Consider the following 13587-nt stretch of genomic DNA (forward strand, 5'->3'; position numbering starts at 1 on the left):
GGATCCTCAGTGAGACCACACTCGATTGAATCGGTCTGTCTCTACAGCCCGAAGAGGCGGGTTCGCTGAGGCCGCTCCAAGGCCAAAGCGAGAGGACCTTACTGCGCACGCGCAATAGGCCGCCGATGGAGCCACCGATGGAGCCGTCCGGAGGGGAGCAAGAGCCCGGAGCCGTCAGGTACCGAGCACCGGAGGGGCCGAGAGAGGGAAGAAGGACCTGGGGGAAGGGAGCTGACTGGGCCGGGTTTGGGGGTCGCTCTTAGGAGCCAGGGCGCAGAAGCATAACAGAGGCGGACTCGCAGGTAACAGCGGCCCGGGAACGCCACCGCCAACGCCCCTTTACCCGCAGGCTCCTGGACCTGCCTTGGGAAGACGTGCTGCTCCCACACGTCCTGAGCCGGGTGCCGCTGCGCCAGCTGCTCCGGCTGCAGCGCGTCAGCCGGGCCTTCCGGGCGCTAGTGCAGCTGCACCTGGCTGGCCTGCGCCGCTTCGACGCCGCTCAGGTGAGCCAGGGGCCAGAGCCCCGCCCCCGTCCGGGTACCGCCCCCTCCCCGCCTCCAACCCAGCCCCCAGCCCAGCTGTCTACCCTTCCCCACCCTCTGCGCGTCCAGGAACTCCCGAGAAACGACCCACCCTTCGGGAAGTACTCTCAAAGGGCGAGTACCGGGTATCAACTCAGAGGGCACGTGGGGTCTCTCCTGGGAGTCAGGGGGCAAACTCCGAAGGCAGGTTCTGCCGGGAAATAACTCTAATGGGGCGGAGAGGCAGCGCCCGCCCCGCCCTCGGGACCAGCTGAAAGTCGAGGTGCCTCCCTGCCCGCAGGTGGGTCCGCAGATCCCGCGGGCCGCATTGGCCTGGCTGCTGCGGGACGCTGAGGGGCTGCAGGAGCTGGCCCTAGCACCGTGTCACGAATGGCTGTCGGATGAGGATCTGGTGCCGGTGCTGACGCGGAATCCGCAGCTGCGGAGCGTGGCTCTAGCCGGCTGCGGACAACTGAGCCGCCGAGCGCTGGGGGCGCTGGCGGAGGGCTGCCCCCGCCTGCAGCGCCTTTCGCTTGCGCACTGTGACTGGGTAGACGGTCTGGCGCTGCGCGGCCTCGCCGACCGCTGTCCGGCCCTTGAGGAGCTGGACCTCACCGCCTGCCGTCAGCTCAAGGATGAGGCCATCGTATACCTGGCGCAGAGACGCGGCGCAGGCCTTCGCAGCCTCTCGCTGGCAGTCAACGCCAATGTGGGGGATACCGCCGTCCAGGAGTTGGCTCGGAACTGCCCGGAACTCGAGCACCTAGATCTAACCGGCTGCCTCCGCGTCGGAAGCGACGGCGTCAGGTGCCTGGGCCTTGGGTTGGTGGGATGGGAAGAGGGCAATCACTTTTTAAGCCTCTGGTTTAGGGACGGGGTGCAGCTGTCAAAAGGCAGAACTGTGGTTTCTGGGTTTTTCTGCTATCACGACACCCCCATTCAGACCAGGAAAGATCTCTAGGATTGCCGAGGCCAGAGAACCCATAGTTTAAAAAACTTTTTGGAACCAGTATTTACGCATGAGCGGATGTCACAGACAGTCGACTCTCAGGCTTCTTTTCAACAAGGGGAAAACCTTGAAATCCTGGGCGGAGCTGAGGAGCAGGTTCCCCCTTTAAGAGATAGGAGGAAGTCCCGAGTTCACTGGAGACATTGGTGTATGACCCCATCCAGACCTCCTCATAACCCCCCCCCCCCCATCCAGGTTTATGGAGGGAAAAAGTATGCTCTGAGTTTGAAGGAGGCAGGGGCTTCGCTGGCTCCCCCACCGTGGGCGAAACAGCTTCTGGCCCCTAGCCTCACCCGGCTCCTCCCCCAGGACCTTGGCCGAGTACTGCCCGGCGTTGCGCTCGCTGCGGGTGCGGCACTGCCACCATGTGGCCGAGCCCAGCCTGAGCCGCCTGCGGAAGCGCGGCGTGGACATCGACGTGGAGCCGCCGCTGCATCAGGCCCTGGTGCTCCTGCAGGACATGGCTGGTTTTGCACCCTTTGTCAACCTGCAGGTCTGACCTGCCTGCCGATGGGTCACAGCTGGACTGTGTGGCGGGGGCCTGACTATGAACTGTAGGGAAACTGGACTGTGGAGGCCTCTGGCTAGAGGCGGATACCCTGCCCCACCCTGGAGCTTCAAATAAAGAGCTTTTTACCCCCTCTTGCCTGGCGCTGCTGCCGTGTTGGAGATAAGGGATGTGAAGTTGGGAGAGAAGGTCAGACAGACACAGTACCCCAGCACCCCAGCTGAGGCAGAAATGACCAGAATGCACTCACATCTTCCTGGGGCCACCTTTACTGTGCCCGTGGGCAGCTCCAAGAGGAGGTCAACATGGTGGGGCAAGGAAGTAGAGAGCAGGGTAGAGAAGGGGGACAGGAGTTAGGGCGGGCCCTGTGTGGGGGTGTAGGGCTCCTGCATCCCTCTGGGATCTGAGCCGAGAAGGCTCCAGCAGAGTCTGGCGAATGCCTCAGTGGAAGCGGTACTTTCTGGCTGGCTTGAGGTTGATGTATGTGGCCTTCATCTCCTCGGCCTCAGGGTTCCGCACATCTTTGAATCGCTCCCCTTTGGTGCTTACTATCTGGTTGTCGATGTATCGGATCAGCTTCTTGGGGGCCTGGGAGGCAATTGGGCAGTGAGTAGCAGGAGCCAGGAGAGAGTCCCACCCACTTCACACCTCCAGCAGCCATTAACTCTCTTACCTCCCTGGGAGCCATGGGCCGGTGAATCTTCTGATCCTCTGCGCTATCCACCATCATGTACCTGCCAAAAACTGGCTGGGTGAAGCTCCTGCCACCCTGGGATGACCCTCTAAGGGCCTAGCCCAGCCCAGCCCAGACTCACTTCTGTAGGATGAAGGACTTCAGTTCATCCTTTTGGGGGCCTCTGAGGCGCCTGGGCAGGTCCTGCAGAGAAGGGAAGCTTCATCTAAACCCTAGGGCACCAGCAGAAGCAGGCAGGGATAGGCTAGGGGTGGGGGCTTAACACTAAGGTGGAATGTAGCTAAGGCTACTTGGGTCGAAGGGGGGGTCTAGCAGAGGATACCTGGTTGGGGCCATCCCAGGCTGGAGGCCCCTCTTCCTTCCCCTCTACCAGCATCTGCACAGCTTCTTCCAAGTCTCCCCGAGCTTTGGCCAGCACCCACTGGGCCTGCTCTACCGAGCACGTAGGGAACACCTCCAGGAGTACATCCACCCCTGGCAGCAGCTCCTCCTCGGCACTGGCTGCCTGTGGGCATAGATGTTGACCACAGGCAGTACTTCCTTCTTTCCTGGCCCCTGACTCCCTCACCAGTCCCCTCTCCTCCCAGTACCTCTTCCTGGGTGTCTCCAGCAGCAGTAGGAGAAGCCCTAGTTTCTTCTTTGAGCTTTTCAGGCCGCTGCAGGGGCTCTGGGGAGATGGGCATCTGACCTTGGACCTCAGAGCTCTGTGGCTGCAGGTTCTCTTAAAGAAGCAGAGCATCAGGTTTGCCGGGGCTTTGGGGGATGGGGGTTATGAATTTCCCAAGTGCCCAATCCCCAAGCTCACCTTTGTTCCTGGCACCGCTCAGCTGCCCTGAGAGCTTCTGCATCATGTCCCCTATTGTACCCCTGAAAAGATAGGAGGGTGGTAAAAGGACACCCCTGCCTACCCTCCACAATTAGCCAGCCCTCCACCCCTTCTTCACCCCAGCCAGATCCCACCTTGGAATGTGGGCAAAGCCAGGCACATAGGCCTCCATCATCTCAGTGAAGGCCTCCATATCGAAGTTCTCCTCTGATGGCCCTGAGGGGCCCAGGTCCTCCAGGACCCCAAGCACATACGAGAAGATGACCTCATCCAAGCCGCTGCAGGAAGGGGACAGGACAAGTCCTAGGTAGGACACGGGATACCTCCAGCACCCCCACCTAGCCTGAGACTCAAGCCCTCGGCTTCCCTGGGTCTATGAGCCAGACTTCAAGTCTTGAAGCCAGAAAGTATCCCATCCTCCTACAGAGCTTTGGTTTTCCACCTGTCCAACAAGGTGCCAGGGACAGGTTAAGATGTAAGGCCATACCAGCAAATCATAATCAGCCCTCCCCCACCTCAGGAATAGAGCTGAGTGCTTGCCATCCCAGTCTTTCCATTGGCTGGGGCCCGGAGCACTGCCCAGCAGCTCCAACCCAGACCCCAGCATGATCCTCCCAGGAAAGCTGCTTCTACCTGAGATCAGCCTCGGGGAGGTGCGTCTGGACAAAGGCAAGGAGGGCTGTACTGACAATCCTCTCCAGCTCCATGTTCTCTCCTCTTCTGAAGGGACAGAAGATGTAGGTTTGTCAGGCCCTCTTCTGCCTGCTCCTACCCACCAGGCCCAGGGGCGGCCAGGTCCTCCCTCCTGCCCTGCTGTGGAAACCATTTGTTACTGTTGTCCATAACTCCCAGCTCGCCAGCCCTCCCCCGCTCTCTCAAGCAGAGCCACAACCCCCTCCCTGCCCATCTCTCTACCTCCTTCAGCCTGAGACAAGACAGGGCACTGCCGTAGGAGAAGGCCTCCCAAGCGGTTTCCCTCACCCTTCCCCCGACCTCTCCCCATCTCGCCACCCCGTTCCCCAGCAGCAGGCCCAGACCCTCAGGCAAGAAGCCAAGGTCTTGGGGTCACATGCCTCCTGGCTGAGGAATCCCAGCATTGAGGGGGCCACTTGGCCCTCAAGTCTAACCACAAGGGGCCCATTGTCCAGCCCCCCAAAGAGCAGGCCCCAGGACCAAGCACAGCCTTCCCCCACTCAGAATGACCCACCCACCCTCCGCACAAAGGGGCTTTTCTGGCTACAAGGCTCTGATAGAAGGGGAAGTCTTTGAGGAATTCTCTCTTCCTGCACAAAAGGCTATCTACAAAGGCCTTTCCATTTTCCTTCCCAAAGCCTGTAAAACCCTACAAGGTCTGGCCTTTGCCTGCCTCTCCAACCTCACCACTCACTCCACTCCTGCCCCACCAGCCTCCTTGCTGGTCCTCGAATTTGTCCAGTTTCTTCCTACCTGTCTCCTTCATATACCCACCCCCTCACCTCCTCTGGAGCTCTGGTCAAATGTTGCCCTCTGAGACAGACCTTCCCTGACTAACCTACCAAAAATAGGTATTCCTCATACTCCCTAATCCCTCACCCTGCTTTATTTTCTATATGGCATTTACTACAGCTTAATGTTGTTTTATGTTTGCCTATTGTCTGACCTCCCTGATATAATGTAATAAGCTCCAAGGTACAGGGGGACTTCATCTTATTCACTGATGTAACCCTAGCACTTAGTAGATGCTCTATAAACACTGACTGACTGAGTTCATTTCCACCTACATGATTTTGACTCCCCAAAGTCCATATGTAGGAGTCAGGAACACATAGATGGTAATGAATGGCTCCAGCGCCACAGGTCCAACTGTCAGCTCATCATCCCATTCTGAAGTTTCAGAGATATCTCACATTCCATCTACCCCACACTCAACAATATTTTCACGATTAGTGTACATCCCCCTCCTACTTCATTGGCTGACCCAACCATTCACTCACTCAGCTGCCAAACCTGAAACTTGGAAATTACCCTTGCTTTCACCCTCTCTCAACTCTACCTGCTGTACTCGGCTGATCACCAATCCTGTCGATTCTATTCCCTTCTTAGTGTCCTTTCTATCCATTCTCCCCAGTTCATCTGGCTTCTGCTACAACGTCTCTACAAAAATTTCTCAGTCTAAGGTCATGAGTTACTTTTTCAGTTTGGGTCTATTCAGGTTGAACCCTATAAGCTTGCCAGTATGCTTGTTTTTGATCAACAGAAAGAAGGGAAGGAAAGGAAGGAAAGAAGGAAAGGCAATTTCTTATGGTTTCACCTAATACTTGCCCTTTCAAGCAGTGTCAATGTTAGTTTCTGAGGCATCACACTCTCCTGCTTCTCTTCTACCTCTCTGGCCATTTCGTCCCAGGCTCCCTTCTCTGTCCCCCTCTCTTCTACTGGCAGGAAAGCTCAGGCTCAAAGCTGCTCCTCGTCCCTCCTCACTCTGCACCCTCTCCTTCTGGAAGACCTTGTCTGGGCCACATGTTTATGAACCAACTCTATGTCACTCTATGTCACAATCCTCAAATGCCAATCCTTTAGTCTAGGTCCCCCCTCTGAGCTACATATTTGCATATCTACTTCTCTGACACTTCCGTGTGAGTGACTTCACCTGTTCCAAACTGACATCCTCCCAAGTCCATTGCTCCTCCAAGACTGTCATCAGTAAATGCATGTCCATGTACCTACCCGGCCACTCCTGCCACCACAAGTCTGGGAATTATCCTTGGTACCATCCTACCCCTTGCCTTCCCACATCCAGGCACCAAGGCCTGACTGTCATCTTAACACATGTGCTTCTCTCCATCCCTCCTCCCTTTCTGCTCCACCTTTTGTCTTCACTGCCAGAGCTTCCTAACCCTTCCCCCACTACTGTCTTTTCCTCAAGAACCTATTCTTTTTTTTTTTAAGTTTATTTATTCATTTTAAAGAGAGAGAGAGAGAGTGAGCATGTGCAAGGGGGGAAGAGGCAGAAAGAGAGGGAGAGAGAGAATTCCAAGCAGGCTCTGTGCTGTTAGCACAGCACCCAACACAGGGCTCTGTCTCATGAATCGTGAAATCATGACCTGAGCCAAAGTCAAGAGTCAAATGCTTAACCGACTAAGCCACCCAAGAGCCCCCCTACCAAGAACTTATTCTCTCTCTCTCTCTCTCTCTTTTTTTTTTTTTTTTTTTTGAGAGAGAAAGTGTGTAAGTCAGTGAGGGACAGAGAGGGATAGAGAGAGAGAGAGAGAGAGAGAGAGAGGGAGAGAGAGAATCCCATGAGGGGCAGAGAGAGGGAAAGAGAGAAGCAGGGCTCACCCAAAGCAGGGCTTGAATTCACAAACTGTGAGATCATGACCTGAGCTAAAGTCAGATGCTGAACTGACTGAGCCACCCAGGCACCTCCAAGAACCTATTCTTTACAAAGATCACAATTGTGTGATCTGTTTTTTTAAAAAAAAAAATCATGTTTTTCCTGCTTAATATCTCTCAGTGACTTCCCAATTCCTATCTATCTATCTATCTATCTATCTATCTATCTATCTATCTATCTATCTATTTTGGGGAGAGAGAGACAGCACAAGCAGGGGAGAGGCAGAGAGAGGAGAGAAAGAGGATCTCAAGCAGGCTCCACCCCATCAGTGCAGAGCCCAATGCTAGGCTTGAAGTTTAACCAATGGATCCCTAACCAGCTGAGCCACCCAGGTGCTCCACCCCCCACCTCCCTTCTGATTAGCCCAGATTCTTTTTTGTGGCCTTTAGTTCAGGACCTTACCCCTGCCTACAGTCTTTCTAGCCTCATCATGCACTACACCCTCCCCAGATCACTCCCATCCACCTTGGCTTTCTTTCAGTTTGCCAACATTCAAGCTCTTTCACGGCAAGAGGCTTTCCACAAACTGTTTCCTCTGCCTGGGCAACCTTCCACCTCTACCCTTTCACTTGTCCAACACCTTCTCACCTATTGGGTCTCAGTTTAAAAATTCCGGCCTCAAGGGATGCTGCCCCTGACTCTGTAGAACTGCTTTGGTCCCTCCATCATACACCCTCACTGCAGACTACACTTTTCCTTATTTAGCAGGACTTTTCATAGGTATAATTAAATCATCCTCTGGGCAATATTTAATGTTTCTTCCAGTCGTTTCATGAGGGCAGGGACTCCACTCCTGGCTTATTAATCAGTGTACATTGAGTATCCCATGAAGTAGGACACTCAGTCACTCCCCGCTTTACAGACAAAGGAACTAAAGCTCAGTGAGTTTAATGATTGGCCCAACATCACTTGGCTGAACTGTGGTACTTAAGATTTAAATCCAGGTCACCTAGCTGAGTGTATATTCCAGGGAATGAGAGGATATCAAGACTTCCAAGTGGGTTGAGACAGAGCTTCGATCTGTGATCACAGTTCCCGGGTCCCCTGAGTAGTAACACAGTGTTGCAGTGACAGCACGGGGCTCACTTTGGATAGCAGAACTGACAAGCTCTAGCCTACCAAGAGGAATGTCGACCCTTGCTCTAGACCCTACCATGGGCCCTGGGGAGGAGCAGAACTGCTCACACCAGGCGTACCAGATCCCATTATGCAGTTCCCCCAAGGGGTCAGCCCCCTACAGAGACCTATATCCACCCCGAGTTACATCAAATCCTGGCTGCTGTCAGTTGTTTGGCAATCTCTGCTGGGACAAAGGGTGCTGCAAGAAAGTCTAGTTTCTAGGGAAGAAGGGATCTGTCTGATGACTTCAGGTTTCTAATCAAGGTCTGAGGGCCAGGGAGTTGTTACTGGGAAACTCCTCACTGTGTCCCAAAGAAAGTCTTCCTCACCTAAGCTTTTGCTCTGGTTTATCTCCTAAGGCAACACCTCTCTTCTTCTCTTCCAGGGCTGCCCAAACTTTACCCAGCCTTCAAAGCTTGCCACTTCTTTCTTTCACCCTTCTCCATCCCCCTAGCCTTCCTTAGCATTGTTTTCCTGCCCAGGAGTTTCTCCTAGTATTTCTCCTCCACAGTCTCTGAGTTGGGAAAGCTGCAGCCTAAGCAGCCAGGCTTCTCCCAGGTAAGAACATGATTTTCATGGGACTTTTCAAATTCTGGATATAGTCCGCAGAACTCCATTATTTCCTGGGGTCTTTAAATCAGGGCTCACTGGTTTATTAGCATCCATGAAATGCAATCATCATCTTGTCATGAGCCCTGTTTAAATACCTCTGATGATGGTAATAGTTAGCAATTCCTGAATGCTTACACTGTGCCAAGGATTGTTGTATGCACTTTACATGTGTTAACTTACCTAATCTTCACAATGACCCTAAAATATAGATACTAATAGTATTATACTATCCCATTTTACCCGCAAGGAAATGGAGACAGACACTGAGAGGTTAAGTAACTTGTCCAAGGTCACACAGTAAGTTAATGGCACATTTACACCCAAGGACTCTGGCTCCGGAACCCTCACTGTTAACGCTACGCTATACCACCTCTCATGAAGTAAATGATGTGGCCCCAGCCCATGTTCTGATCCTCCTGTCCTGCCTAGCTTGCCCTCTTGCCTCCCTCAGAATCTTTGCTCACACCGTTCTCTCCACTCAGAATGCCTTTTCCTCTTACTCTCATTCTGCAGGACTCACTTCCTCTCTGTAGCCAACCCTGTCTGCCCCATCCTCACTGTCCCTGGCTGGCGTGAGAGTGGCCCCAGGACCAGGCATAAGCCTGGACTCTCCAGATGCTCCCTACAGACCTTCTGGACCACTTCAAGTGAGACTGGGGGAAGGAGCACTATGCTGTTCCCTTGGGGTGGGGAGGTGCTCAAGGTGGAGGGAGAGCAGAAGGCCATGTGGGAGGAGTCCTGGGAACCAGTGTGGGCCCTCAGAGGGTCTAGCATGGAGGTCTTCCCTGCTTTCCCAGACACTATGAAGCCCAGCTCCTGAGGCCCTAGTCCCATAATGCAGGTTCCAGAGGACATCATTGTCCTCTGACCCCCAAGTCAAGTCTTAGAGGCGCCAAGGACACTGAGGGCTACAAGGGATTCGGGCATCCAAAGTCAGACGGGCGCACAAACCGGGATAGTGGGGTGCACAGGAAGTGGAACCGCGATGACGGCCCACCCCCGAAGCAGGAGCTCCCTAAACAAGCTAGCGGGATACCCCTAAGGGTACGGAATAGTGGGCCCGAGGGCACCGGAATGAGGTTGTAGCCTTGGGGACACAAGACTAGGGAGGCCTGAGTAAGCTGGGATGTGCCTTGATACAGGCCTTGGCGAGAATCAGAGATGGGGGGCTGACGGGCCCCAGGGAGTACCGTGGGGGGACACACAAGACGGGTACCCTGGGTCAGCGTTCTCCGCGACTCTCCTAGCCCTGGGCCGGGGGCCGGAGGGGAAATCACCTGCTCCGTCGGGCGCCGCCGGCGACTTGTCCCGCGCGGTACAGCTCTCATCCCCCAGCCCCACCAACGAGATCAAAGGCGGGGCCCAGAGCGGTTCCCTTCCAGAAGCGCCGCGGTAGCCATTTTTGAGAAGGGCAATTGCCCGTAACTGGGCGGGGCTTCTGCTCCCATTTTCATTTGTTTTAGGGTTTTGGACAGGCTCCCGCGGCGGCCATTTTTGTTGCGGGTTGGGAGAAATTAGGCGTGGAGGTCCCGCCAGTGGGTGGAGTCTCAGTGGCTGACGGTATCCCCGCCCAGTTCCTTGTCAGCGCCAAACACCTAGAACCTTTAGACCCCACCCAGTTGTCTTCTCGTCCACTTTTCTTTCCCCAAATTCTGTCCCCTCAAATCCTATAGCTTTTTCTCTCCCCTTATCTCTACCGTTCTTCCACAGGCCTGGCTCCCTGACTGGATCTGGTGGCCCCTTTTACACCCAGACCTGGTGTTCTTCCCAAATCCCAGTGTCTCTCCCCCTTTAGGTCCAGTCTAGGTTCAAGCCCCGTCATGCAATCAACTCTTAGGTGATTACTTCCCCACCATATCTGTCCCCTTTGCGTTCCCTTAACAGCGGTGTATTCCCCCAAATTAGGGTGGGTTGCAGGGTCTGGGTCTTGGGACCATGAAGCCTGGTTTGGATGGGGGCAGCAGGGAGCAGATGCTCTGGGTGAGGATGACCTGAGCTCAGATCCAGGACAGCCTAAAGGCCATGCCTACTTCCAGGGCCTTCATGACTATGTTGACAGGACTTTTCATTTAGGACAGGACAAATGAACTCCAGGACCCAGCAAGGCCTCGCCTTCTTCTTTCTGTTCCTGCTGCCTCAGCTTCCTGGTGCTATCCTGTGGGGAAGCCCGCAGCCATCCCTTCCCAGGAATCCCGCAATGGGTCGTGAAGGAAACAGCTTCCTTCAAGGGTGAGCTAGTTCATCCCCAGTCAACAGGGATGAGCCCCTTCGGCTAGTTCCCTCATAAGTTGCGGGGTACTCAGAGACTGTCACTGCCCTCAGGAGCTCATAGTCCAAGGTAGACAGTCCTATCCACTCTTCTCCCCCAAGGGAGAAGGATCGAAGCGTCCAGTTCTGTCCCTCGCTGCAGGCTCCCACCTCCCCCCACCAGGATCCTCTGGCCTCAAAAAGCTAGACATTCACTGCTGGGAAGACAGAGCAGGAAAGGGGAGGGAGGAAGGAGCACATTTGGCGTCTGCGTCTCCCATAAAAACACTCCCGCTGCCAGCCTGGCGCTGCTAGGGTTAATGAGGGGTGGGGTGACAGCCGCTTTGAACTTGAGCTAGGCTAGCCCCTGGGAAGGGGTGAAGGTTAGCTTCATCAGCTTCAGGCCTCTGCCAGCTCTTCAAAGATTTGGCCATCCCTCCCTTCCCCCAGCCCCAACCTCCCCCGCCCCACCCCACCCCCCTCCCCCAGCGTTGCACAATGCAGATGACTCTTCTCTCCCTACCACCCCCATTACGGGAACTTTAACGTTTCCTTAGTAGAGCTGTGCCTAGTTCTAGCCCAAGATCCCTGCAGCCATCCCAGAGCCTTTCGTCCCCCCTCCCCTCCGGCGTGTTTCTTGGATGGCAGTTGGATGTAGCCAGATCTCAGAAAGAACTTCCTGAGCTTTGGGAGAAGGATGATGGGAAAGACCTCTTAGGGGGAGCCCCTTGATTACTAGCTCCTATTCTGAAGGGTCCCGACTCTGTGCAGCAGGGGTTTGGTTCTGGGGTCAGATTATAGAGGATGGGCTGAGGAGAGGGACCACTACAGACACAACACACATGAACTGTAAAATAGGGGCTCTGGGGAACATGTGTCCTGCTTGGCATTCCATAGCTGGCTGGACCTCAAGCCCCTCATTTTTTTGTCCCCTCGGGTCTTAGTCTCTCCATCCCCAAGGTAGGAACAGACTTCCACCTGCCCTTTGGGTGCTGCCGGAAGCCACATAAGGTGAGAGAAGGTGACATGATGACTCCTCTCTTCCCATTCCCTCAAGTGAATTTTGCAGCTGATGTTTGGAGACCTAGGTCCCCTCGGCTGAAGGGAAAAGTTAGAAGCCTGTGCTGAAGCTTCCCCTAGAACATCAATTCCCCATCATCCAACCTCAGAATGAGGAATTGGGCTTGAATTAGGCATGAAGGGCAGATTTCCTAGACATTCAGAGCAGAGATAAAAGCCCAGCTGGCTGGTCTCAAGGGGTGGAAGGGACAAAGTCAGAGACTGAGGTGAGGAAGGGGACACTTCAAAAGGATGGGGGGGAAAAAGGGGGTCCCCACTCTTGCTGGAGGTCAGAAAGGGCTCTCTGGGCAAGGTGCCCAGCCCTCCCACACCTTCCTCCTTTCTCAGAAGAGCCAGGATGGGGCGGGGGTGGGAGTTGGCTAGGGCGGGGAGGGGGCCCTATTTAAGGAGCATTCTCTAAGAGCATCACTGCAGATCCAGCCCCAGGAACAGGAGAGGAAGCTTCATTGGTAAGTGTGGGCCCTGACTCACAACACAAGCAGGGTGGGGGTAGGGTGGCTCCTGAGCTTGCATGCTTGACTTTCCCTCTCTAGGGATAGGTTACAGCTCTGCCTGGTGAGTGGGAATAGCACCTAGCCTTCTGTTTAACTCTCCAGAAATAAGAGTGTGTTTCAGGGAAAGGTTTCTTTTCCACTCCCCTATCTATGCCAGGTATCTCAGATCTTCATTTGTGGTGGGGAAATTTTCAGGGAGCTGGAGCTTCTGGGCTCCTATCTTTAGGATCCATGTTTTAGGGGTACCCTTTGGCTCAGGAAGCCCCTCAGTCTCCAGAGAGATGTCCTTCTCAGTATATATATTCTGGGTCTTCCCGCAGCCCTGACTCCTCCTGGAGTACATCTCCACATCTGGTCCCGCCAGGAGCACATCTGGCAAGAAATGACTCCATAGTACTCATGGAACCCCTGCCATGGCCCTCAACCTCTCCTCTCCTCATATCCTGTAACAATCCTTTCGGAATTCAGAAAACGCTTGCCCCTTTCCCTGGCTGTGAGCCCTATTTTCAGCTCTAAGCTCAGACCCTCTCTAGGATAGGACCCAGGTTCCTCATCTGGCCCACCCTGGGAATGGGGGAAATACACAGAAGAGAGCACAGGAGGGCAGAATCAAGGCTGAGAGAACGTTGGCCACCTGGCTCTGAGAACTGAATTCCATAGGCTGTAAGCTCAAGCAAATGGCCTAGGGACTCAGTTCTGGTGCTCGGCTGTGCTATTACATCAATATAGAGGTCATGGAAGCTGCTGGCTCAGGCTCATGGAGTCCCAACCAGGTGCTCCTCCAGGCACTGGCCAGATCTTTTAATAACATCAACTTGGCCTACGCTTCTGCTCAAAGATCTCAATGGCTCTCCCAAGCTCCTTACTTTGTCATTAAAGTCTTCCACAGTATGGCTTCCACTTAGCTTTCAAGCCCAAGATTCAATTGCTCCCTGGTCATAACCTGCCCTCTACTGAAACCCTGTTGCTCCCTGTTACTTATGCTGAACCCTCCTCAGTTCATCCTGAAACACCTCCTTCCCATCGTTACCTGTTAGGATCCTATAAATCCTTCGGACACAAGGTCTCTCTCAGAGAGACCTTCAAAGACACCCTTCAAAGTCTTCT

At 54.4% G+C, this 13587-nt stretch overlaps 2 protein-coding genes across 5 annotated transcripts; one reads left to right on the forward strand and one right to left on the reverse strand.

Annotated features, from left to right (window-relative positions):
* Positions 1-69: 69 nt before the first annotated feature.
* On the forward strand, positions 70-2171 carry FBXL15 (F-box and leucine rich repeat protein 15). The gene is made up of 4 exons (XM_043597378.1): positions 70-178; positions 350-503; positions 823-1328; positions 1840-2171. The coding sequence occupies exons 1-4, from the start codon at positions 126-128 to the stop codon at positions 2027-2029; spliced, it is 903 nt and encodes a 300-aa protein (XP_043453313.1). The 5' UTR covers positions 70-125; the 3' UTR covers positions 2030-2171.
* A 120-nt stretch (positions 2172-2291) lies between these two features.
* On the reverse strand, positions 2292-10081 carry CUEDC2 (CUE domain containing 2). Of its 4 annotated transcripts, none has more exons than XM_043597379.1 (9): positions 9937-10081; positions 4192-4278; positions 3693-3836; positions 3538-3599; positions 3323-3453; positions 3055-3237; positions 2854-2915; positions 2712-2772; positions 2292-2626 (listed from the first exon to the last, which is right to left on the reverse strand). In XM_043597379.1, exons 2-9 carry the CDS (start codon positions 4263-4265, stop codon positions 2480-2482), a joined length of 864 nt encoding a protein of 287 aa, XP_043453314.1. In that variant the 5' UTR covers positions 4266-4278; positions 9937-10081; the 3' UTR covers positions 2292-2479. The 4 variants fall into 4 exon arrangements, with proteins under 4 accessions (XP_043453314.1, XP_043453315.1, XP_043453316.1 ...); XM_043597380.1 differs by having other exon boundaries at positions 4192-4275; positions 9937-10060; XM_043597381.1 differs by having other exon boundaries at positions 4192-4368; positions 9937-10058.
* Positions 10082-13587: the final 3506 nt, after the last annotated feature.

This window comes from Prionailurus bengalensis, chromosome D2 (assembly GCF_016509475.1).
Source record: "Prionailurus bengalensis isolate Pbe53 chromosome D2, Fcat_Pben_1.1_paternal_pri, whole genome shotgun sequence".
Lineage (NCBI taxonomy): Eukaryota > Metazoa > Chordata > Mammalia > Carnivora > Felidae > Prionailurus > Prionailurus bengalensis.